Source organism: Garra rufa, chromosome 1 (genome assembly GCF_049309525.1).
Source record: "Garra rufa chromosome 1, GarRuf1.0, whole genome shotgun sequence".
NCBI classification, from domain to species: domain Eukaryota; kingdom Metazoa; phylum Chordata; class Actinopteri; order Cypriniformes; family Cyprinidae; genus Garra; species Garra rufa.
The window spans coordinates 54,795,549-54,821,446 of NC_133361.1; the positions used below are offsets into that span (position 1 = coordinate 54,795,549).

At 35.9% G+C, this 25,898-nt stretch overlaps 3 protein-coding genes and 1 pseudogene across 7 annotated transcripts in view; 3 read left to right on the forward strand and 1 right to left on the reverse strand.

Moving 5' to 3' along the window:
* Positions 1-9,580, forward strand: part of epn3a (epsin 3a) — a 30,502-nt gene extending 20,922 nt beyond the window's left edge. Inside the window, exons 6-10 of one of the 4 annotated variants that reach the window (XM_073842862.1) lie at positions 97-183; positions 1,408-1,546; positions 4,821-4,988; positions 6,036-6,266; positions 6,363-9,580. In XM_073842862.1, coding sequence (XP_073698963.1) covers positions 97-183; positions 1,408-1,546; positions 4,821-4,988; positions 6,036-6,266; positions 6,363-6,649 — 912 coding nt within the window. In that variant the 3' untranslated portion in view covers positions 6,650-9,580. Of the gene's footprint in view, positions 1-96; positions 184-1,407; positions 1,547-4,820; positions 4,989-5,117; positions 5,545-6,035; positions 6,267-6,362 lie in introns of those variants that run through there. The other 3 variants (XM_073842868.1, XM_073842876.1, XM_073842884.1) reach the window with 3 other exon arrangements.
* Positions 9,581-9,721: 141 nt separating this feature from the next.
* On the reverse strand, positions 9,722-12,772 carry arl16 (ADP-ribosylation factor-like 16). 2 transcript variants are annotated; one of them, XM_073842902.1, is made up of 5 exons: positions 12,619-12,772; positions 12,395-12,453; positions 11,841-11,957; positions 10,063-10,178; positions 9,722-9,974 (listed from the first exon to the last, which is right to left on the reverse strand). In XM_073842902.1, the coding sequence occupies exons 1-5, from the start codon at positions 12,677-12,679 to the stop codon at positions 9,803-9,805; spliced, it is 525 nt and encodes a 174-aa protein (XP_073699003.1). In that variant the 5' UTR covers positions 12,680-12,772; the 3' UTR covers positions 9,722-9,802. The 2 variants fall into 2 exon arrangements, with proteins under 2 accessions (XP_073699003.1, XP_073698995.1); XM_073842894.1 differs by lacking the exon at positions 12,619-12,772 and having other exon boundaries at positions 12,395-12,574.
* An 825-nt stretch (positions 12,773-13,597) lies between these two features.
* On the forward strand, positions 13,598-24,164 carry LOC141317693 (immunoglobulin lambda-1 light chain-like; annotated as a pseudogene).
* On the forward strand, positions 20,017-22,483 carry LOC141325149 (immunoglobulin lambda-1 light chain-like). The gene is made up of 4 exons (XM_073833649.1): positions 20,017-20,056; positions 20,136-20,458; positions 21,119-21,152; positions 22,015-22,483. The coding sequence occupies exons 1-4, from the start codon at positions 20,017-20,019 to the stop codon at positions 22,335-22,337; spliced, it is 720 nt and encodes a 239-aa protein (XP_073689750.1). The 3' UTR covers positions 22,338-22,483.
* Positions 24,165-25,898: the final 1,734 nt, after the last annotated feature.

Consider the following 25,898-nt stretch of genomic DNA (forward strand, 5'->3'; position numbering starts at 1 on the left):
AAAAAGAATATTATGATGACAATGCATACTTGCTCTAATTGTGTTTTTAAGGATGTCTTGTGCTCTGATATGTCTTCTATGTCTTTTGGATACTAGGAGGAGCGAAGTCGGCAGGGAGATGAGTCCTTGCTCCAGAAAGCACTTGAGGAGAGCAAACGAGAAATGGAGGCCAAAGGAGGAAGAGTATGAGATTATTTTAACCTGTTTGCTATTCATAAGCACATATACAGTTGAAGTCAAAAGTTTACATACACCTTGCAGAATCTGCAAAATGTTAATTATTTTACCAAAATAAGAGGGATCATACAAAATGAACAAGATATTTCACAAAAAATACTTAATTAGAAGGAACTGATCAAAATTACCCGGTTCAAAAGTTTACATACACTTGATTCTTAAAACTGTGTTGTTACCTGAATGATCCACAGATGTGTTTGTTTTTGTTTAGTGAGTTAGTTGTTCATGAGTCCCTTGTTTGTCCTGAACAGTTAAACTGCCCGCTGTTCTTCAGAAAAATCCTTCAGGTCCCACAAATTCTTTGGTTTTCCAGCATTTTTGTGTATTTTAACCCTTTCCAACAATGACTGTATGATTTTGAGATCCATCTTTTCACACTGAGGACAATTGAGGAACTAGTTGTCCAACTATTACATAAGGTTCAAGTGTTCACTGATGCTTTAGAAAGAAAAAACAATGCATTAGGAGCTGGAGGGTGAAAACTTTTGGACAGAATGAAGATGTGTACTTTTTTCTTGTTTTACCTAAATATTATATTTAGGTTTCATTTACTACTGCCCTTCAGAAGCTACAGAAGGTACTTACTTGTTCTCCAGAAGACAAAATAAGTAAAATTGACCCTGATATTCAAATTTCAAAAGTTTTAACCCCCGGGTCTTAGTGCATCGTGTTTCCTTCTGGAGCATCAGTGAGCGTTTGAACCTTCTGTAATAGTTGCATTTGAGTCCCTCAGTTGTCCTCAGTGTGAAAAGATGGATCTCAAAATCATACAGTCATTGTTGGAAAGGGTTCAAATACACAACAATGCTGAAAAACCAAAGAATCTGTGGGACGTGAAGGATTTTTCTGAAGAACAGCGGGCAGTTTAACTGTTCAAGGTTCTGCAAGGTGTATGTATACTTTTGACTTCAACTGTAACTGAGTCTTCTGAATGCTTTTACTAGCAATAGATCTGACCACTACTGGAAATGGGCTTAATGTGTTTTGGCCTGTTAATTGAAGCTGTGTTCATTTTTAGTTGGTCACATAAATTCAAGGTACTGTACTGCAGCTAAATGTCCCCATTGCAGGCTTTTTGTAAACGCTTGTGTATAGATGCATGCCGTATTGACCTAAAAAAAAAACTTTCTGAATGTGCTGAAAGTGCTTTTCTGTCCTTTCCTTTGGCAGTCTGCCATGCTGGATCTTGCAGATATTTTTGCTCCAGCTCCTGATGTACCCTCTGCTGCCAATCGGTGGGATTCATCCAGAGGCAATAGTGGCTTAGCCCAGGCTGGTCCTCTGAGATCTGACCCCTGGGATAGTATAGGTAAGCTAATATGACTGTATATCACCAATTTGCACTCTTAAACATTACCCCCGGTTTCACAGACAAGGCTTAAGCCTAGTTCTACTGGTCCTTTTCAAAAAATTAGCATATTGTGATAAAGTTCATTATTTTCTGTAATGTACTGATAAACATTAGACTTTCATATATTTTAGATTCATTACACACATTTGAAAGTAGTTCTAGCCTTTTATTGTTTTAATATTGATGATTTTGGCATACAGCTCATGAAAACCCAAAATTCCTATCTCAAAAAATTAGCATATTTCATCCGACCAATAAAAGAAAAGTGTTTTTAATACAAAAAAAGTCAACCTTCAAATAATTATGTTCAGTTATGCACTCAATACTTGGTCGGGAATCCTTTTGCAGAAATGACTGCTTCAATGCGGCGTGGCATGGAGGCAATCAGCCTGTGGCACTTATGGAGGCCCAGGATGCTTCGATAGCGGCCTTAAGCTCATCCAGAGTGTTGGGTCTTGCGTCTCTCAACTTCCTGCCCTTGATAAAACACAGTGGTCCAAAGTACTTTTTTCAGATGAAAGCAAATTTTGCATGTCATTCGGAAATCAAGGTGCCAGAGTCTGGAGGAAGACTGGGGAGAGGGAAATGCCAAAATGCCTGAAGTCCAGTGTCAAGTACCCACAGTCAGTGATGGTCTGGGGTGCCATGTCAGCTGCTGGTGTTGGTCCACTGTGTTTTATCAAGGGCAGGGTCAATGCAGCTAGCTATCAGGAGATTTTGGAGCACTTCATGGTTTCATCTGCTGAAAAGCTTTATGGAGATGAAGATTTCATTTTTCAGCACGACCTGGCACCTGCTCACAGTGCCAAAACCACTGGTAAATGGTTTACTGACCATGGTATTACTGTGCTCAATTGGCCTGCCAACTCTCCTGACCTGAACCCCATGGAGAATCTGTGGGATATTGTGAAGAGAAAGTTGAGAGACACAAGACTCAACACTCTGGATGAGCTTAAGGCCGCTATTGAAGCATCCTGGGCCTCCATAACACCTCAGCAGTGCCACAGGCTGATTGCCTCCATGCCACGCCGCATTGAAGCAGTCATTTCTGCAAAAGGATTCCCGACCAAGTATTGAGTGCATAACTGAACATAATTATTTGAAGGTTGACTTTTTTTGTATTAAAAACACTTTTCTTTTATTGGTCGGATGAAATATGCTAATTTTTTGAGATAGGAATTTTGGGTTTTCATGAGCTGTATGCCAAAATCATCAATATTAAAACAATAAAAGGCTAGAACTACTTTCAAATGTGTGTAATGAATCTAAAATATATGAAAGTCTAATGTTTATCAGTACATTACAGAAAATAATGAACTTTATCACAATATGCTAATTTTTTGAAAAGGACCTGTAGACTAATATGTAAGCCTGAGCTGTTTCAACTGAAACAAAATTGCACTGATTGATCTTAAAATATATCAGTGCCTTTGTTTTGTCTCAAGATGCACACCTTTAATGTTTTTTTTTCCAAGCATGTTTATAAAAATGACTTAAATGTCCTAATTGAACTATGGCCTAATCCTGGCTTAGTCTAAGTGAAACCGGGCCTACAAGTAGTTCATTCGTCATGTCAAAAGTTAAAAGTTAAAAGCTGCTGGCAAACTGGAATAAGAAATGATTTGCTTGTCATGGCCAGTTTTTACTTGCATTTGGACTCTTTGAGTTTGCAAAAGAAATGAATCACGGATGACACATACGCCTGTGAATAGAGATTAGTATAGGCGTTCCCCAATGTCACTGGTAACCAAAAAGATTGGTTCCAACTATGCCAGTGGCTCTTAACCTTTTTGACTTCAAGGCCCCCCATTGACAAAGACAATATTTGTAGACCCCCCCAAAATATTTCTAATACTTCGGCTTTAATAACAAATCTGCTAATTTTTAAACTTCTTATGTACAGAAACTAAAATAATTACATTTCAGTAAAAAAAAAATTATGTTTACACTTTTTATTTTTATTATTCTCAAATAGCAATTTCTACCCAATAAAGTATTTTATAGCTTGACAAATGAATATACATTTGTATATGCAGGTTGTCCAAGAAGTTTTTTTTTTTTTTGCTTTATTTATTTACAAAGGATACACTACCAGTCAAAAGTTTTTAATGTTTAATGTTTTTTTTTTTTTTAAAGAAGTCTGCATTTATTTGATATAAAGTACAGCAAAAGCAATAATATTGTGAAATATTTTCACTATTTAAAATCACTGCTTTCTATTTGTAATGTATTCCTATGTTCAAAGCTAAATTTTCAGCATCATTACTCCAGTCTTAAGTGTCACATGATCCTTCAAAAATCATTCTAATATGCTGATTTGCTTTTCAAGAAACATGTATTACTATTATTATCGATATTTAAAACATTTGAGTACATTTGTTTTTTTTTCAGGATTCTTTGATGAATAGAAAGAGAACAATTCTACTCAGCTGTTTTCAACATAATAATAATACATGTTTTTGAGCAGCAAATCAAAATATTTGAATGATTTCTGAAGGATCATGTGACTGGAGTAATGATGCAAAAAATTCAGCTTTGAAATGCAGAAATAGATTACATTTTAAAATATATTCTAATAGAACACTGTTATTTTAAATAGTAAAAATATTTCTAATTTTTTTCTGTTTTTGCTGTACTTTGGATCAAATAAATGCAGGCTTGATGAGCAGAAGAGACTTCTTTAAAAAACAATACAGTTTTACTGTTCAAAAACTTTTGACTGGTAGTGTACGTTCAAATAAATTTTAAGTTTTAAAATAATATGTTATTTTAGAAAGGGGTTTATATTGAGTGGAAAACAAAATCATTTAATTTTTCCTTAGCTTACATCCATTCGTTTTACACATCAACCTTTCCTTGCTACTTTGTCGCCTATTGTGCGTCATGCATACAGGTATTTTTCAAACACTTCTCAAACCTGGATGCACAGGACTTCGAACGTTAATGTAGTTCAGCATAATATTTTATTCATAGATTAAGTAGACTACTTCAAATGGATCGCATATACAAGACTGTCTTCTGGGGGTTTGTTAGACTAGCCAACTTATCATTCATAAAATTTCTGCTTAAACATTAATGAAATTAGTCATCTTTGCACATTCCTTTTTTAAACTCAGGTAGTGTGCTAAGGCCCCCTAGTGGGCTCTAGGCACCTGTTTAAGAACCACTGATCTACACTGATATGTGTTAGTATAAAGTCTAAAATACACACATCTGCCTGATTGTGTTGAAGCAGAGCCCAGTTCTCTAAGCCATGGAGGCTCATGGATGGCACCACCGTCATCAAGTGTTCGTTCCCAGCCTTGGGCGCAGCGACAGCCACATCCTGACCCATGGGACGCCCCTCAGAATGCCTCAAGCCCTGTGTCCATGAATCAGACCTGGATCTCCCCAGCACGAGGTACATACTTCACTTTCTAGTTAACAATGTAGATTTGATCACTACATGCTAAAAATACTAAATACACTAACTGAAGATGCTTTTGATTTTTGAAGTCCAACCATTTTAGACTTGTTGTAAATTCTCTAGGAACTGGAGTGGATCCCTTTTCTCCTCTAGTAGCAGATAGACAAGGAACTATTGGCCCTCTCAAAACTCCATCCCCTCGGGCAGGAAGTCCCTCAGGCAATCACACTAACTCTGTTTTTTTCTGTTCTTTTTCTATTAATATTAATATATTAATATTATTAATCACTGCTTGCTATTGTAATATATTTCTTTTTTCTCTTTTTTCTTTTTTGAATTGTTTTAGGTTGTCATATAGAAATATTTTATATTTACTATTCAAAAGTTTGGGGTCAGTAATATTCTTTTATTCAGCAAAAACACAAAGTTGATCAAAACAGTAAAGACATTTGTAATGTTATGAAATGTAAACTTCGTATTCATTAAAGATTCCTGAAAAAAAAAGTATCACAATTTCCACAAAAATGTGAGGCAGCATAACTGTTTTCAACAATGACTACGTTTACATGGGCAAGAATAATGCGATTATTTCCAATAATCAGAGTAAGGACTTAATCGCATTATGATGTTTACATGTCAAGAGCAAAGTTCTTCACTCCGGTTTACATGGAATTTCCAATATTCCTATTATTCCTATTGTCCGTCAATAATAACAATAAATTTTTTTTGAGCAGAATGATTTCTGAAGGATCATGTGACACTGAGGACTGGTAATGATGCTGAAAATTCAGCTTTGATCACAGAAATAAAATACATTTAAAAATATATTCACATAGAAAACAGTTTTTATAAATCGTAACAATATTTCACAATATTGCAGTTCTTACTGCATTTTTTATTGAATAAATGCAGATTCGGTGAGCGTAAAAGAACATAAATAAACATAAGTCAAATTGAACATTCCCCAAACTTTTGAACAGTGGTGTGCATTTTGCATTATTTATTTATTTACTTTCTTTTATGTTTTATTCATATTTTTAGAGGACGATCTTTTTGATGAGGCTATGGATGGAGGTCAGGCAAATATAAATGGTCACGGTAGTCCTGAGCCTTTTGATATGTCTTCCCTTGGCGAAGGTCTACCAAAAACAGGTCCTCGAACCTGCAGTACTCCAGAGGCGTTTCTGGGTCCCACCGGAGCTTCGCTCGTCAACCTGGATTCTTTGATTCCCTCCAACCCTGCTTCCAAGAACTTCAACCCGTTTTTGGCAGGTTTGAATGCATTGCTGAGCCATTATCAAACTTCTTGTTGTCATGTGTGTCTAAATCCATAACATTTTAACTGATTGGTGACTCTTTCCCATTTAGGAATAACAGCTCCATCAGCCTCTAATCCATTCCAACAGGAAGCCCCTCGTCTCACACTAAATCAGATGCGTCCTAGCTCCACATCTCCTGTACCCACATCCCTCCCATTTAATGCCTCTCTACCAATGGCTGCCAGCAACCAGCCAAGCTCCCTGCCTGCTACCTTCACACAGACCGCGCAGGTCCCGCCGCTGATCCCTGGAAACCTGCCGCAGCCGCTGCTACCCCTGTCAACAACATCCGCGCTTGGAGATGTAGACCAACACAATCAGAACCCGTTCCTATGAGCAGATCAAGCTTTTGAAATGACAATTTAACCACCAACTTGACTTAAAACTGGAATACACTTTTTTAATGCCTTTGCTCCTTTCACAGCTTCCTGGTTTTGCTCTATGCAGTCACTTTTGAGAGGTGTTCACACATACAGTGGTTTCTCTAGTGACAAAAATCATTCTTTTTCAACAACGGTGACCGTATCCAGTGATGTGACGCATGTTATCCATCTCCTGTAGCTGAGATACTGTAGCTGAGTTTAAGCAAAATGGATAAGTTAGTTAAGATCCAGACCCACCAAATCGACATCAAAGAACTAGTGGCAACAAAAAACAACTGTCTGTGAACTAGAGAAGTCTCTTGAGATCCAGACACACCAAGTCCATGTAAAAGAACTAGCGGCAGCGAAAACCAACTGTGGTTTTGCGCTCGAACGCATTACTAAGTATCTCCATACCAGTAGGTGGCAGTAGTCTGTGTTCATCATTCAAAAATGGAAACTGGAAGAGCGACTACTGTTAAAATGCCTTTGCCATTTTCGTTTTCGTCTCGTACATTAGTTTCCTAAGCCAATAGCGTGCAAATAGCCAAAATCCACCAACTCTGGAAAATCCGCTGACCATTCAGGTTAAATTTATTTATATAGTGCTATATTGTTTCAAAGCAGCTTCATGCTAATAAACAGACATTTGTCCTACTAGGTGCGTTTTCATTTAATTTTTGTGCAAAACTTAAATGTTTTATAATTGTCAATAAAAAACTACTGAAATGATGCCGTTTCCATTAACCAATGTTATGCGACTAAAACGTCATTTTTTCCTCGTGCTATCAAGTCAAGATGACCAATGTTGGTAGGTTTATGTATACCGCAGCCACTACATTACCTAGATGACCTAGGTGTTTATCTTTAGCAAAGCAGTTCGAAGAGCCACTTCTGGGGCGCTTTTCCTAAACAACAAAGAACTATTGGCAACAAAAAACAACCTTCCGTGAAATGAAGAAGTCTGTTAAGACTCAGGCATACCAAGCGGATGTGAAAGAACTAGCGGCGTCAAAAACCAAATACCATCATTTGTTCTGAACCGAAAATTTGTGTTTGAACGCATTATTAAGTATAATGTACAGTAGGTGGCAGTAGTCTGTCTTCATCATACAAAAATGGAAACTAGAAGAGCTACTTTTGTTAATACACAAACTGTAAACAAAGCCTTCTGTATGTGCCCTCCTGACTTTGTCGTTTGCTTGCCTTCGTCACTTTTGTTTTTATATTGTACATTAGTTTGCTAAGCCAATAGCGCGCAAATAGCCAAAAACCGCCTAGTTTTGGTATCAAAATGTGTAATTTTCTTACCGAAACTACATATTTTACAGTCACCGTTATGCAGGTTGATCATAAACACAGCTAAAAAGCTCCTACCACAGTGGCCATGCTTCACAAAACTAATATCTACCAGTTTTTTTTAGAAGTAGAATGCAAAATGTTTCAATACAAGCATTTCAGTCAAATGGAATTTATGCAATATTTCAAACTTTTAACCGCAACGGTTTAAAATCAGCCCAATTCCGTAGAGAAAATGCAGATTCGGCAACTCTTCAGTATTAGAATGTTTGCGGCAGCGGGATTAAAAAAAACAGTACCGCACAAGCTAAATCCCAGATATTTTGGGAAATTTAGGAATCCCAGCCAGACGCATTTTTTTTTTTTTTTTTTCGGAAATCGGACATGTCCGGGGGAAAAAAGGACGTATAGTCACTCTATGTATACAGCTAAATGTGTTTCCGTGTGGATGGGCCCTTAGTTCAATGTTCATTCAACGATGCAGAAAACATCACAAAAACTAGGTTGATGGATGTTCAACGACTACCTGACTTTTGGCATTGGCTTGGTTTGTCACAGCTTGTCAAAGCAACTTTCTTGATAAGTTCAGTCCAGCTAGTAAACACCTTTGAACTACCATTGGTCCGTGGTGATTATGTAATAAGTGGGTGTGGCTCTGTGGCTCCGCCTCTTTTGACATGGAGCTCTTCTCTGGTTAATTTCTTCCGTTCAGTCCATTGAGATAAGAATCTGATTAATAGTAGAAATTAAGTTGAAAATCTGTAGCACATACATATTCATCTAAACGCGCTTCCAGCGGAGTGGGCGGCATTGGGATATTCCCTAGCAATATACCACTGCTCAGGTATTTTGATTATTTTAAACTATTTACTGATACTACATCCCATTTGTGATCAGATTTTCAAAAGATTATGCCATTTCATCAATAACATCCAGCAATAAGAACATCCACAACGACCTCCAGTCATGAAATCACTGTATGTGTGAACGCCCTCCAACTATAACCATATGTGTGAATGTCAACTATGCATTACATGCCGATACAGATTGATGCTGGCTTTACAAGAAATGACAAATAAATGGCACAATTTAAAGGTTAAGCATATTTAATCCAACTCCCGCAGCGTCAGAGTCACCTTCAAGTATTATAATAGTTTTGGAAAGGATAATGAGTTTGTTACTCGTGCCGTTGAACCTAGTACATAACCAAGCACAAGTCCAAAGCCTCTCATACATTTTGATCATATTTCCTGCACCGATTTCTTGCTCTGCTTTAGTGTCCCTTTTATTAGTCTGGAGTATCTGATGACTTTCAATGCTGTCCTTTTATTTACTTGACGTATCTGTAAACAGCCAATCACATCCTGATGGGTCACTCGCACCAGTATGACAGATGAAAGCGACTAAGATTTTGGGGCCAATAATTTAAGTATGAATAATGATTTTGTAATATTGGGCATTGACTGTTGAATGAAAAGACCTCCAGCAAGAGAATGTACTTACCGTGGTGTTCAGACTGAATAAATGCCACATACTAACAGAATGTAAGAATGTGAGACTGTTGCACATGTTGCTCATCAAATACAAGAATGAAGATAAAATCGAACGACAAGTCTGGTTTGTGTTTGTTTACCATTGCTTTACACCTCTGGCTTGCCTTTTCTTAAATATTCAGTACTTTCTTTGAGCTGTCAGACAAGTCACATTTGTGGCTCTTTACACAAAGATGTGGAGCTGATTTGAACTCACAGTGCATTGAGATTGAAAATCACAAGTGTATCTTCTCCTCACGTTTGTCTGATGTTCTGCAGTTCTGCATCCACATCTATCAAGTATCATGAGAGCGGTTTGAAAACAGCCAGCTGAGCACATCCTGAAGACCCTGTCCGGAGCGGGCGCTGATCTCTAGTGTTGTGATTGACTGAGGCGCAGTTTTAATAATGTCATCCATCCTGAACAACGACTTCAATTCCACAAGAGACATGGTGCATGGAAGATCGCTAAGAAAAGAAACATTAAATAGGTTTAGCATGAATTAGTGCTGGATTTATTCAGTTAAATCAAAAAGTGTGTGTGAACTCAGCTGACCTCTTGTTGAAGAGTATGAGTACAGCTGCAGAGTGCAGTGGCTCCGCAGAGAGAACAGACAGCAGCTGGACGCAAGACGACGAAATCTGGACAATGTTGGCACAGTCCACCACAAACTAAAATGCATTAAAAGGAGTAGTACTTTCAGAACAAAAATTTACAGACAATTTACTCACCCCCTTGTCATCATTCTTTCTACAGTTGATAAGAAATTATGTTCTTGAGGAAAACATTTCAGGATTTCTCTCTATATAATGGACTTCAATGGTGCCCCCAAGTTTGAACGTACAAAATGGAGTTTAATTGCAGCTTCAAAGGGCTCTAAACGATCCCAGACGAGGAAGAAAGGTCTTATCTAGCGGAACGATCGGCCATTTTCGAAACAAACTCACTATTTATGCACTTATGAAATGAAGACCATGAAGGATTTTAATTTTTTGAACAGATTTTTTTAAAGAAATGAAGACCATGAAAGAATTGAAATCTAGAGAAATTTTCACATCTAGTGGTTGATAATTGAGAGATTCTGGGCCAATGTGTATAGCCAATACCATCTGCAATCTACATTGCTAGGATGTACAGAACACTACACCCCCCCTCCTCATTTTCTAAATTCCAGTAAAGTCATCATAACTATAAAATACAACACATATGGAAGTATGGTAACTAAGTAGTGACGAAGTAGTTTAAATGCAGTTTCAAAGTGCTCTAAATGATCCCAGACGAGGAAGAAGGGTCTTATCTAGCGAAACGAACTCACTATTTATGCACTTTCTAACCTCAAACGCTTATCTTGTCTAGGTCTGCGTGAACTCCGGTTCAAGACAGTTAGGGTATGTTGAAAAACTCCCATCTCGTTTTCTTACCCAACTTCAAAATCATCCTACAGTACATTGCTACAGAAATACCGACCCAGTGTTTACAAAGTGAACATGCAAAGAAGATCAAATGCCCTTAAAAAAAAAAAAAGACACTGTGTTGACCCGGATTACACAGACTGCACATCGCAGATCCGACACAAGACGAGCATTTGAGGTTAAAAACTAAAAAATCTATATTGGTTTCGCTAGATAAGACCCTTCTTCCTCAGCTGGAATCATTTAGCGCAATTTGAAGCCAAATTTAAACTGCATTTTGGAAGTTCAAACTCGGGGGGCACCATTGAAGTGCACTATATGGGGATAATTTCTGAAACGTTTTCCTCAAAAACATAATTTCTTATCGACTGAAGAAAGAAAAACTTGAACATCTTGGATGGCAAGTGGTAAATAAATTATCTGTACATTTTTGTTCTGAAAGTGAACTAATCCTTTAAAAACAGATGGATATCAGTCATGATGAGAAACATTATCACACTGTAAATGTATGTACAGTCTCTCATGTTTTTTTTTTTTTTAAAGAAATGAAGACCATGAAAGAAATTAAATCCAGACAAATCTTCACATCTAGTGGTTGATAATTGAGAGTATATAGTGAATAGCCAATATCTTTTGCAATCTGAATGGCTGGGATGTACAGTACACTATTTGCCTTCCACTATATGGAAGAATGGAAATTAAGTAGTGACCAAAAATAAAATCTCTCTTATAATTTGGATTCTGTACTGTACTATTTTGTTTTCTATTTTGATTTTCCTTGTCACATTTAACTTTAATGTTAACTTTTTTTTTACAGGGTCAAAGCAGATGGCTGGTGAGCTTTTGAAAAAAAAAAAAAAAAAAAAAAAAAAACAGCTTCTCTTGTAATGCAACCACAAAATGGTCAGGAGAGACGCTCACTATAACAGATGTGCAATCTAAGTAGTATTTTGGCCAAATGGGTCCCATACAGCCTCCCAGCTCTCGTACTGTTATCTTCCTCTTCCGGAGTATGAGGTCTGTAAGGTTGGTGCCAACCTAAAAAAAAAGAAAAGAAAGTACAACCAAATAAAATCAATAATTCAAAACATTGATCGTTATAACACCGTTTAGTTTAGTTTAGAGGGTGTATTTTTGACCTCTTCAACTTGTGTTAGTAAAAATGTACATTAAACAAAAAGGTACTTATATGTTAGGTTTAATATTTTGCATTTATTCTTTTTGTATATATCTTTTCACATTTAACATGCCATGATGCACTATTAAAATAACTTTAACGTATCAACACTAGTACCATGTTTACAAATATTACTGACAATTCCAAAGATTTCCCAACATATGTCAACTGCAGATGGCGCAATCTAATTTATTTTTAAACTCAAACACACTGTTTATCTTATATCGCGTTTTATAAAGTTTTATTTTCCTAACACATCAACAAATTGTGAACGGGACTTCGGGCAGCAGCATCTCACCGTGGGCAGCGTGACAGGCGCTTCACCTAAATCCGTATGTGCGTCCATCTGACACAACTGTTAGTCCAGATAAAGAAGCCATATTCAACAACATTAGATCAACAGTATTTAATAACACATGCAGCACAAACTGTACCTAACTGCAAATGTAAACCTATATTAATAGACTATTTAATGAGGCACAACATGCAGCTTATCTAGAGTAATCAGCTGGTAAAGGATATTCTGTAGTCGCTTCAGTAAAAGCGTTTTTCCAACTCCAGTTGCACCTAGCAATAAACACATCGCAGCGACCACTTAACCTGAAATTACTTTATCAGAACGAGATCGCAAATAAAACTCATTTAAAACGTCGGACTTCTAGCATGACATGGATAGATTTCCTGTGTCGCCACGGCAACGATGCTATTTACACAATAAAAGTCTCCATGCGTCATAAAAAATATTTTTTAATGATTGTCGCCCTCTAGTGAGCTGAAGCAGATTGACTGTGTTCCACAAGTAGTTCACCGAAAGCTGTTCTATATACTGTATGTGACCCTGGACCACAAGACCAGTCTTAAGTAGCACAAGTATTGTAGCAATACACTGTATGGGTCAAAATAATAAATTTTTCTTTTATGCCAAAAATGATTAGCATATTAAGTAAAGATCATGTTCCATGAAGATATTTTGTAAATATCCTACCGTAAATATATCAAAACTTAATTTTTGATTAGTAATATGCATTGCTAAGAACTTCATTTGGACAACGATTTTCTCAATATAAGAGTTTTGCACCATCAGATTCCAGATTTTCAACAAACCATAGGCTACATTAATGAAAAGGTTATTTATTAAGGTTTTATATTAAGTGTGTGTTTAGCTGCATCCTATCCTTTACAATCAGATCATAAAAAGATCTTTCTCGATAATGATAATAATAGATGCATGCAAATGGTGAGGTTTCTCTGTTCTCATACTTGTGGCTTAACTGGCCTGCAGGTGCTCTGGTGTTTAACAAACGGGGTTTCACACTTACAAAATAAAGATGATTTATTTTTTAAAGTAATGCCATAGAAGAAAGTAGTGCCATAGAAGTACCACTATGACGAAATAATTAAATAAATTAATAAACAAATAAATAAATACATAAAAAATGTAATTCTGCTATAAGAACCTTTTGCGGAATGGAAAGATTTAATGTTCCTTATGGAACCAAAGATGCCAGTAAAAATCTTCTAAATAATCTTTATTTTTTAAGTTCGAAAAATTCAATGAATGATATTTATTTAAAAAAATTTGCAGCGACATTTAAAACTGTAAATCAGATGCATAAAGTACGTTTGTATATGTATTTTTATATTTTTGCACAAATTCAACATTAGTATTAGTCTATATTGTCGACACACTTCTTAAAGAATTTGTCATTTAACTAACAATTTTTATAGGAATTATGAAAATATGATTATTCACCTGTAGGATGAAGTGATTGGCTGAACTCTAGTGATCCTCCCTCTTTCAGAGTTTCTCTTCTCTATATGAGTATCTCATTCTCTCTTCTTCTCTTCATCTCTTCACTAAACTCAATCTGCTCATCACAGTCAAGATGCTGATAATATTCTACTGCATTATATCTCTTCTGTCATGTAAGTTTACACATTTCACTCTAAACATGTTCTCTCAGGGGTGTCAAGGTTGATCAAATTAATTGTATTCATTATAATTTTACAGCTGTCAGATGTGTGAAAGTGGTCACACAGAAACCCTCCATACTGACAGAACAAAAAGGCAGATCTGTGACTATGGACTGTAACATTGAAAAGCCCAATAATTATGATGTCAGCTGGTATAAACAGATTCCAAATGCTGCTCCTCAGTTTGTGTTGAGTTACTATCATTCTTACAGTTCCCCTAGCTATGGGGATGGGTTTACCTCCAGCCGCTTCACATCTAAAGCTCAGTCAAATATTGACTATCAGCTGATCATCAGTAATGTGGATGTGGATGATTCTGCAGTGTATTACTGTGGCACATGGGACAGCTCTGTTAGTGAGGGGGTATCACAGTGATTCACAGCATGACAAAAACCTCCTCACTGCTCACATTCACTTCTGCTTCTAGACAACAAACATTGAAAGACAATGAAAAGAGCACTACTTCACAGCTTAGATTCATGATAAACTAAAAACAAATCAGATATGGTGAGAATATTCTGCAGTTTCTTTACTATGTCCTGTATTGAACTCATCTTTTATTGTGTTTTTTTTTGTCCTGAATAACAACAGCCACATATGAGATTGTGTTTCAAAGCACTTTAATATTAGCATATTTTATTTAGTATAGTTAAGTTTATTTTAGCATCAGTTTATTACATTCATTATGCACTACTATTTAAACCATGTTTGCTTGTTATTTTTTAAACCATTTAATTATCAATTAAATATGAATCAAATAACCAATCAACCCCCCCACCCCACAATATTACATTTTCGAACACCCCAAACTGAATGGGATTTTTAGTTTTTAGGGGGGCCCTTAGCTGAGTCAGTGCACAGGGCCCAGAAATTCCCAGCGATACCCCTGCATGTGAGTATTGTGTTTCAGTGATCACCCTCATACCATTTCAATCCTGCATGACTTACTTTCTTATATGAATAATAAAAGAAACTAATGGTAACAAGGTGATTTGGTTATCAGTGACTTTCACTGTATGAACAAAAAATGAAATATTTCTCAAATTATCTTCTTTTATGCTCTCAAGTTTATGTTAGGTCATTGTAGCCTAAATGTGATACATTTTATTTTGAATCAATCAAATAAAATATTTCTTTCTAAAGCTTTTTCTCATTTAACATAATAATGGCTTTAAAGTCAATGGCTTAAAAAGATCTTTACAGGGTATTTCCACAGCTAAATTTAATTTAATGTAATTACTTATATTAAAATTTAAATCGACTGACAGCCCTAGTGTTTATTTTTGTTCAAATTTAATATTAGTATTTTGTCTATAAATTTAATTTTACATATTGCTACATACAGAATTTGGCATGAAACTAGCATTTAATTTGTAATAATGGTGGAAACATTTACACTTGCGCCCTAATGTCCCTATACTACGCCCTTAAAGTACTCTTTTGGTACATACTATTACGTCACACAACTGCGTCTTTGTCCTGTCACGGTAAACTGGCCTGTCAATCATCTTGTCACAGTTAACATCCTCCACATTTAATTTAATTTAACATTGTACCATATCAGAGAGAAAAGAAGTAGCACGTTGATCTGCCATTCTAAGGTCTTTTATGCCAAAAACTCATAAGCTCATATTTTCTGCATAATGATGCATTTAAAAGTTAACAACCAAACTGGTGTTTATAAAAGTTCACATTGTGTTTGCAGATGAAATATAACACGGACATTAAATAAATTTAAACAGTAAAAGGAATGTTTTGATGGATACATATAAATTTACTTTAGATGTTTGTTTTTCTACAGTATATTGTATATTAAGGAAATATTTGTCATATCTGAAAAAGAAAGATGTACAGAGACAGATTAAGTATTTCTTCTAGTGGATGCAGTTCCCAAGTTCCCCCTATAAAGAAATATTCCAGGGCCCCACACAAGATTTCATGATCTTAGAAAAGCATAAAAGTGGTTCAAAACAGCTTTTGCCATTGTAGTAAATTTCCATATATAGTAAACATATGAGAGTGGAGTAACATATCTAAAATGTAAGGAGGAGAATGAGGTTCCTCTTATGGTTTTACATAACACCATCTGACGAAGGTGATGATAAAGAACCTTTAAAGATTGGTGCTGTATAGCATTTAAAGTGGTTCCATTATGATTACAAGCCAGCGAACCACTTTTAGTGCTATTAAGCACCATTTTTGTTTAGAGTGTTTAGGGTTTTATTCACTGTATTATAAGATCCCACCTACATCACTGATATTTGTTGATGTTGAGTGTGTGTTGTATTGGGTGGGCGGGTCTTTCTCTTTACTGTCTTAAAGTCTCTCTCTCTGATCTGATCTCAGCATTATTCTGCAGCACTGCTCATCTTCACACATCAACACCAAATCACAAGATGATCACAATATTCTGTGCTTTCTTCACTCTTCTGACCTGTAAGTTTTCATCAGATCTGATGATTTCAAGGGTTTTGACACACATGTATCTCATGTAAAGGTTGTGTTTATTCTGCAGGTGTCAGTGGAGTGACTGTAGTGACTCAGAGTCCATTAATCACAGTCAGTAAAGGACAAACGGCTAAACTGGACTGTAATCTGGGAACAGTGACTGATCAGTCTGCTAGATGGTACAAACAGACTTCAGGAGGAGTTCCTCAACATGTGTTAAGGTTTAAACATGACTGGAGCTCAGTTCGTTATGGATCTGGTTTCTCTGCTCCTAAATTCACATCAACACATTCATCCAAAACAGATTATAGTCTGATCATCAGTAATGTGGATGTGGATGATTCTGCAGTGTATTACTGTAACACATGGGACAACTCTGCTAGTGAGTACGTATCACAGTGATTCACAGCATGACAAAAACCTCCTCACTGCTCACATTCACTTCTGCTTCTAGACAACAGATGACAAGAGCACTACTTCACATCTCAGATTCATGTTGAATTAAACTAATCAGAAATATTAATCTGTCAGGTTATTTAACTAATTTCTCTCTCTCTTTTTGTCTTGTTTGCTGTCACTGGTCACTTTATGGTTTGATTAAATGTAAAAGAGCAGCCTGGACATTCTGCTAAATTTCTCCTTTGTGCTCCTCAGAAGACAGAAAGTCCTGTGGGTTTGTAAGGAACGTTTCCTTTAGTGTCCATCATCATTAGATCCATGTGTTGATGTTCAGTGACTTTATGTGCTTGATTGACTGTGATTGACTAGAGCAGGATTCCCGACAGTCACTGACACCTGCAGAATAACAACAGCCACATATGAGATTGTGTTTCAAAGCACTTTAATACACAGCAGTCAAACACAACTAACATGAAACTAAAACAGTGTTTATGTCTGAATCTGAATCATTTCTCCATCAATTAAATGTGTAAAGGACACAGTCAGCTGAGCTCCAGTGAGTGTTTCACTTCTGTTTGTGTCTCTTCACAGACTGAGGAGGTTTTTGTACGACTGAACATATGAAATGAATCACTGTGGTATTCGGACAAGGAACAAAACTCATTGTGACTGGTAAGTCATCTTTACACTGTTATTACATGTAGTCTACTTGTTGCAGATACATAAAACCATTTGTTTTAGATTACCTTGTTGTTTATTTAGAGTTAAATGTGTGAATTCAGTCTTATTCAGAACCTCCAGTAACCAATCTTAAAAATATACTGAAAACACTACAGCTTTTACTTTAATTTGTGTTTTCTATCTGGTTGTATGTTGAATTCAGCTATTATTATTAAAACTAGTAGGCCTATTAGTAGTAATATTGAACAGCATAACAGCAACTGATCAGAGAAACTTCAGTTATACATAAACAATAATAGAGTAGTAAATAAATGAATAAAAAGACTGGCAAAAATATTACAGAAGATCCAGTCCTCTTACAAAAGATCAGTCCAGTATGTTTGAAGACCAGCACTGTGCTCTTAGTATAAAGTTTATGTAAATAAATCATCTGTCAGTCATTCGGTGATGATTATTGATGATGTGACTGAGAGGCTCCTCCCTCTTCATTGTTTTCAGTCTCTTAAAGCTGGTCTCTGATCGCTCTCCTTCAGTCTGTTCACATCTCACACTCACAACATGCTGACAATCTTCATCCTCCTCATCATCACTCTGTCATGTAAGCTGTCACTAGACTGCAGTTAAAGATGCTGATGAATATATGTCAGATGTGAGTATTGTGTATCAGTGATGGTGTGTGTTTATTCTGCAGGTGTCAGTGGAGTGACTGTAGTGACTCAGAGTCCTCCATTAACCTCAGTCAGTAAAGGACAAACGGCTTCATTGATCTGTAACACAGGCAGCTCTACTGATGGAGGACGCTGGTATAAACAGGTCGCAGGAGAATCGCCTCAGTTTGTTTTAAACTCTTACCACAGCTGGAGCTCTCCAACTTATGGATCTGGATTCTCCTCGTCTAAATTTACAGTTTCTTATCCAACCCAGTCAGATTGTCATTTGTCAATCAGTAATGTGGATGTGGATGATTCTGCAGTGTATTACTGTCAGGCATGGGACACCTCTGTTAGAGAGTTCGTATCACAGTGATTCACAGGATGACAAAAACCTCCTCACTGCTCACATTCACTTCTGCTTCTAGACAACAGATGAAAAACATGAAACATCTCATGCGCTTATATTCAAACTAAAATATGGACAGCTACATGATAATTGAGGACTGATATAATTTTAGTTATTGTTGAAAAATGAAATTTATTCACATAAATGGCAACTGTCTGTAAGAGATCACTGAATGTTGAGCTGATCTTGAGTAAACAGTATTTAATACATTTTTGTTTCCTGTAATTTACAATGTGCTGTTGAATTATTCATTGTGTATTATATATTATATAGCACAATACTCTGTTTGGTCGAGAGATGTTATTAGGTGTTGAGTATTATATTACAATTCCAAATCACTTCACCAATTTATCAAGCCTTAGGCTACTGTGACACTACCAGGGCAAGATATTGCCCAAGCAAATAAATACGACAAACAAAAATTGGGAAATTTGTCAATACAAGCCCTAGAAGACATAAGAGAGAATGAAAAATAGGACATTTTCAGATTCAGAAAGAACAGTTATAGTTTGTTGAAAACTGACCTTATTTTCATTATCTTACTAGCTTTCAGAGAAAAAAGACCAAAGAGTGACTGGTGTCTAATTCAGGGGTGGCCAGCATCGGTCCTGCAGACTTCAGCTCCAGCTACAATTTACAATTTACAATAAACAATTTTCAGTTAAAGGCAGTTCATCAATGAATTTAGTGAAATCATTGTCCAGTTAATTTCAAATAGTATACGATATCTCTGGAAAGGGTCCCCACCAAGCCAGAGGCCACAGTGGCAGGGAATCAAAACTCCACAGGTGACAGAAATGGAGAAAAAAATCCATCTTAGTCTTGACTTATTTTACAGCAGAGGGAGTCACCAATGAAACTACATAAGGAGCTTCTCATCATGTTTCTGCTCTAAATACTGAAATGTTTTGACCATTTGTCCTGGTATAATGTTATGTCCCTCTATCAGGGGTAATTTTTATGCATCTTAATCCTAAACCTGCTTTTATGTAGATTCTCACTCAGTCAAAGCTGTACAATACATCATAAGAAAATCTGACACTAAACGCAGATTCACCTGACTAGTAAAATGTGCTCCGGTCAGAATCAGTACCGTGTAGAATTTGGGACATGTGGGTGCTGGAGCTTCTTGAAAGACAAGCAATTATTAAAATTAATGTTTTAATGGATGTATAAATTTACCAGTCATCTATAGATGCAGCAGCTGCATCTCCCCGAAGTGTGACAGATGTGTTGAGTGTGTGTTGTATTGGGTGGGCGGGTCTTTCTCTTTACTGTCTTAAAGTCTCTCTCTCTGATCTGATCTCAGCATTATTCTGCAGCACTGCTCATCTTCACACATCAACACCAAATCACAAGATGATCACAATATTCTGTGCTTTCTTCACTCTTCTGACCTGTAAGTTTTCATCAGATCTGATGATTTCAAGTGTTTTGACACACATGTATCTCATGTAAAGGTTGTGTTTATTCTGCAGGTGTCAGTGGAGTGACTGTAGTGACTCAGAGTCCATTAATCACAGTCAGTAAAGGACAAACGGCTAAACTGGACTGTAATCTGGGGACAGTGACTGGTTCTCCTGCTAGATGGTACAAACAGACTCCAGGAGGAGTTCCTCAGTATATGTTAAGGTTTTATCATGGCTGGAGCTCAGTTAGCTATGGATCTGGTTTCTCTGCTCCTAAATTCACATCAACACATTCATCTGAATCAGATTATAGTCTGATCATCAATAATGTGGATGTGGATGATTCTGCAGTGTATTACTGTAAGACATGGGACAGCTCTGTTAGTGAGTTCGTATCACAGTGATTCACAGCATGACAAAAACCTCCTCACTGCTCACATTCACTTCTGCTTGACAACAGATGAAAAGTACGAGCACTACTTCACATCTCAGATTCATGTTGAATTAAACTAATCACAAATACTAGTTTGTTCTATTATTTAACTCATCTCTCACTCTCTCTCTCTCCATTTTGTCATGTTTGCTGTCACTGATCACTTTATGCTTTGATTGTATATAAAAGAGCAGTTTGGACATTCTGCAAAATTTCTCCTTTTGTGCTCCTCAGAAGACAGAAAGTCCTGTGGGTTTTTAAAGAATGATTCCTTTAGTGTCCGTCATCAGTAGATCCATGTGTTGATGTTCAGAGTGACTTTATGTGCTTGATTGACTGTGATTGACTAGAGCAGGATTCACGACAGTCACTGACACCTGCAGAATAACAACAGCCACATATGAGATTGTGTTTCAAAGCACTTTAATACACAGCAGTCAAACACAACTAACATGAAACTAAAACAGTGTTTGTGTCTGAATCAGAATCATTTCTCCATCAATTAAATGTGTAAAGGACACAGTCAGCTGAGCTCCAGTGAGTGTTTCACTTCTGTTTGTGTCTCTTCACAGACTGAGGAGGTTTTTGTACGACTGAACATATGAAATGAATCACTGTGGTATTCGGACAAGGAACAAAACTCATTGTGACTGGTAAGTCATCTTTACACATTTATCACATTTTTTCCCCTCACTGTATTACACACAGTATACTCGCTGTAGATATATAAACTCAGTTTTGTTTAGTTTACCTTTATTTATTTACAGTTACATGTGTGGATTCAGTCACAGTCAGTTTTACCCAGAACCTCCAGTAACTAATCTATATATACTTAAAAGACTTTCACTAAAACTTTAACTTTCACCTGTTTTCTATCTAGTTGTATGTATATTCAGCTATATTTTTTTATTGTTATGACTAGAAGTATTAGTAGTAGTATTGAACAGACTGTTCAAATTTGCTTTGTGGTTCATTTGAAAGATTTTTTTAAATCATTTTTTAATTATTAATGTACAGTATCAGAGGAAATATCATGTGAGAAGTTGAATGGTGGTGTGACATGCTGTACTTCACCTAAAATATGTTTTGTCAGTTTTCTTATAACTATTATGCATGCAAATTGTGAATAATAATTGTGAATAATCGATAAACTACATTACATACTTTGACTTTAAAATTATCTGTCAAACTGCATGAACATTAAAAATGAATTAGTGAAGACACAAAGATGATTAAATATGGTATAAAAAGTGTCAGAACTTAAAAGATACAACATGCATCTTTTTGTCAAAGACATTGAGATGTGCATATTAAATTTACATTAACTATCTGTCTTTGAGCAAATAATTATGTTACTTAATTGTTAAATCATGTAAGAAAAGATCAATTGTTTATGTGTTGATGTGTGACATTTTAGAGAAGTAGAAAGTTTTAAAGTACAGTCATACTATATTATTTGAGTTATGTGTCTGATATGAAGGTTTGTTTCAGATGTTGATGCTGATTTGTGTTTAGATGCTGCTGCTGCTGCTCCTGTGCTGAACATCCTCCGTCCATCCAGAGAAGAGCTGAGCTCCAGTAAAGTCACTCTGGTGTGTCTGATCAATCACATGTCTGGGGCTTTGGCTGATGTGCGTTGGCTTGTGAACGGGAACTCAGTTATTGAAGGTGTCTTCACTGGATCTGCTGAACAGCAGCTTGATAAGAAATTCAAGATGAGCAGTTCTTTAACCATTGAGAGCTCAGAGTGGGACAAAGACACACAGCTGACATGTGAAGCAACTACTGCCTCAAAAACCACCAGCAAAAGCATCAAGAAATCTGACTGCAGCTACTGAACTGCTTGATCCTCTTGATTTATGTGATAGTAATTCAATTTGTTTACATAGAGCATAAGAAAACATGGATAAAAACTATTAAAATGAAAGTGTCTTGGTTGCTGAATTTTTTGCCATTTTATGTTTAAATGTACAGCTTTATAAACTCAAATAAACTGCATGCTAATCAAACTTTTCTTATTACTTTTTGTCATCATGTTTGAACAACAATATATTTTAGCTTATTTATAGAATCAGTTTATTACATTTAATATGCAGCACTAATAAATAGAAACCATATTTAAAAATAGAATTAAATATGAATAAAATATACAATAAAAATTGCTCACATTCACTTCTTCTTCTAGACAACAGATATAAGTGCTTTATATATATATCAACTACAATTAATATTAAGACTGCTTTTAATCAAGACAAAACAGCAATATAACTATTTTTGTTTGAATCTTTAAAATGTCATGAATTTAATGTCTAAAGGACATACTTGAAGTCACCTTCTTATGCACTCTTGGCTAATAGAAAAAAATCTGTATTTAGAATTGAGTTGTTCACTTTTGTTTGGAAAATTATGTCCCCTACCTGAAGTGTATTCACTCAGTGTTAACAAAAGATTATTTTGCAAATAATAAAGGAAACTTCATCTACAAATTAGCAGTAATAAAGGATGAATGACATCAAAATGTAAAACAGACTACGAAAAAGCAATTTATCTTTTATCACCAAGCTAGAAATATTTATGCTGAAAACAATTAAATAAAAAATAAAGCCCTGGTCAATTATGATGTTATTTCCTGACATCCTGACACATAATCACTGTAAGAGCAGTAATGAAGTGAGTTTGGGTTAAAATTTGTGTTTGAGTTTATGTTTTGGTTCAGTGTCTCTTGACTCTGTGGGAGGTTTTTGTACGAGTGAAGACGTGACATGAATCACTGTGGTATTCGGCCAAGGAGCAAAACTCAATGTGATCGGTAAGTCAGTCTTACTCTTCATTACTGTTCAGACAAATCATTTATTTTAATTTTGTTTTAATTTTTTATCACTGGAACACAAAACTTGAGAAATTTGTTAATATGCACTATATATTTAGAATTAATCATTAAAGTAACATTAAATGTTTGTACTATGATGGCAATCATTCTGAAGTATGTGCAGATGTCTTTTCTTTGTTAATATGCTGGTTATTTTCTGGTTAGTGTCAAAATAAGGCTAAGTTTAATATTAAGCTCAATAACAGTATTCATTTTCTGTTTCTCATTTAAATGATTCTTTTACATACCAAGTTGTGATACATATGTATTATATTATATTATATTATATTTCATCATTCATTTATTTACCGTTCACTGTTTTCTCCAGACTTTCCTCTCACTCCTCCTGTTCTGACACTCTTGTCTCCGTCCACTGAGGCTCTGAAGGAGAGTAAAGCTACACTCGTGTGTCTGGCTGAGGATATCTCAGTAGCTCTGGTTCATGTCACCTGGTCAGTCAACGGTCGCTCCGTTACAGATGGAGTTTGGAGCAGTCCTACTGAGAAACAACAAGACAAAACCTTCAAAATGAGCAGCTATCTGACCATCGAGTCGTCTGACTGGATGGATAATGCCGATTTCTCATGTGAAGTGTCAGTGGGATCAAAATTCACCAAGAAAAGTATCTCAGTTTCACAGTGTTGATAAGTTTAAATGAAAATATGTTTTGTCATATGTTTTGTTTTTATTTCTTTTCATGTTAGGTGAACTGTGTGACTTTAGTACTTCATATCTGGCATTGACTATGTACTTCAATTTTTGCTTTTGGTTCTGCAATTAAAAATCTTTGGCATGACATTGGTTTGCATTTTCTTTCATGCATGCATTTTCATGACTCTCGCTCAGGATACACCTGCACCATGTGCCTCATATTTTTATCTTTATGTAAATTGTGATTTTTCCCCTGAGCTCGCTCATAATGGAAACACAAACTTAGTCTGTTTAGAAATCTACACAGATGAAATAGCAATATGTTATATCCAAATTACATGACAAAAATGTCAGTCAGTGTGATTACTTTTAGATTACTTTTGACCTAACTCACCTATCACATTGATTTAAACAGGTTGATCTTGTACCATTGATATAAAAATACAAAGAGAAAGAAAATGTATTCCATTTGTTGTTAAAACAACATAAAGTTCATTCAACATTACATTACATTCTTAAAGGAACTACCGGGGGGTTGTGAGTTTCATTATAAGCTAATAATTAAATCATAAATATGTAAAGCTTGTTTGGGTTTGGGCTAGCTTGTAGGGTTTGTTAGTTGACTAGTCACTTAAAACATTTCTGCCAAAACTTTAATGAAATTAGTCATCTTGCACATCCCTATGTTAAACGTTGTTTTGTCTTATTTTCAATAATTTTAAGCAATTAGTCAGCCCCTTTTGGAGGTGTGCTGAGGCCCCCTAGTCACTGATATGTGTCAGTATAAAGTCCAAGGCCACTGTTGTTTTAGAAAGTGAAACATAAACAAAAAAATCAGGGTGCGTCTTTCAGCACAATGATTGTAAATTACCAGCAACATTGCCTTAATAATACAGCCTTACTGATCTGAAATCCACACATCTGCCTGATTGTGTTGAAGCAGAGCCCAGTTCTTTAAGCCATCAACATGGAGGCTCATGGATGTCATCACTGGCATCAAGTGTTCGTTCCCAGCCTTGGGCGCAGCGACAGCCACATCCTGACATGGGACGCCCCTCAGAACACTGTGTCCATGAATCAGACCTGAATCTCCCAAGCACGAGGTAAAAACTTCACCAGTTAACAATGTAGATTTGATCAGTAGTCATACCTAAAGATGCTAAATACACTAGTATTTTTGTAAATTCTTTAGGAATGAAGTGGATCCCTTTTCTCCTCTAGTAGCAGACAAACAAGGATCTATTGGCCCTCTCAAAACTCTATCCCCTCGGGCAGGAAGTCCTTCAGACGATAATATATTAATAATAATCACAGCTTACTATTGTAATATATTTTATGTATTGTAATATATACATTTACTTTTACTGCATAATGTTTCTTTGGTGAAACACATGACGGTCATTAAAAGTCCTCCAGTTTTTCCACAGCTGTTTCTCAAATAAGTGTTTGCACAAACATGTGGCATGAGACTGAGTTGCGCTCCCACAGCACTGAGATGACTGAGATGATGAGATTATATCTATCAAGTATAAAACCTTTTTCCACTATAAGAACCTTTTGTTGAATGCAAAGATGACATGGATGTTGAAGGTTCTTCATGGAAGCACAAATGACAATAAATCTTCTAAATAATCTTTATTTTTTAACAGTGTAAGTTTGGAAAATTCACTAAATGATACTCATTTTAATATTTTAACAGCATCATTTAAAACTATAAATCAGATGCTTTTATTAAGTATGTTTTTTTTAATAAGTACTTAAATATTCTTGCGCAAATTTAACATTTAAAATGTCTATATCACTTCTTAGATAATTTGTCATTATATTCTCTTTTATTATCGTCATCTCTTCACTAAACTCAATCTGCTCATCACAGTCA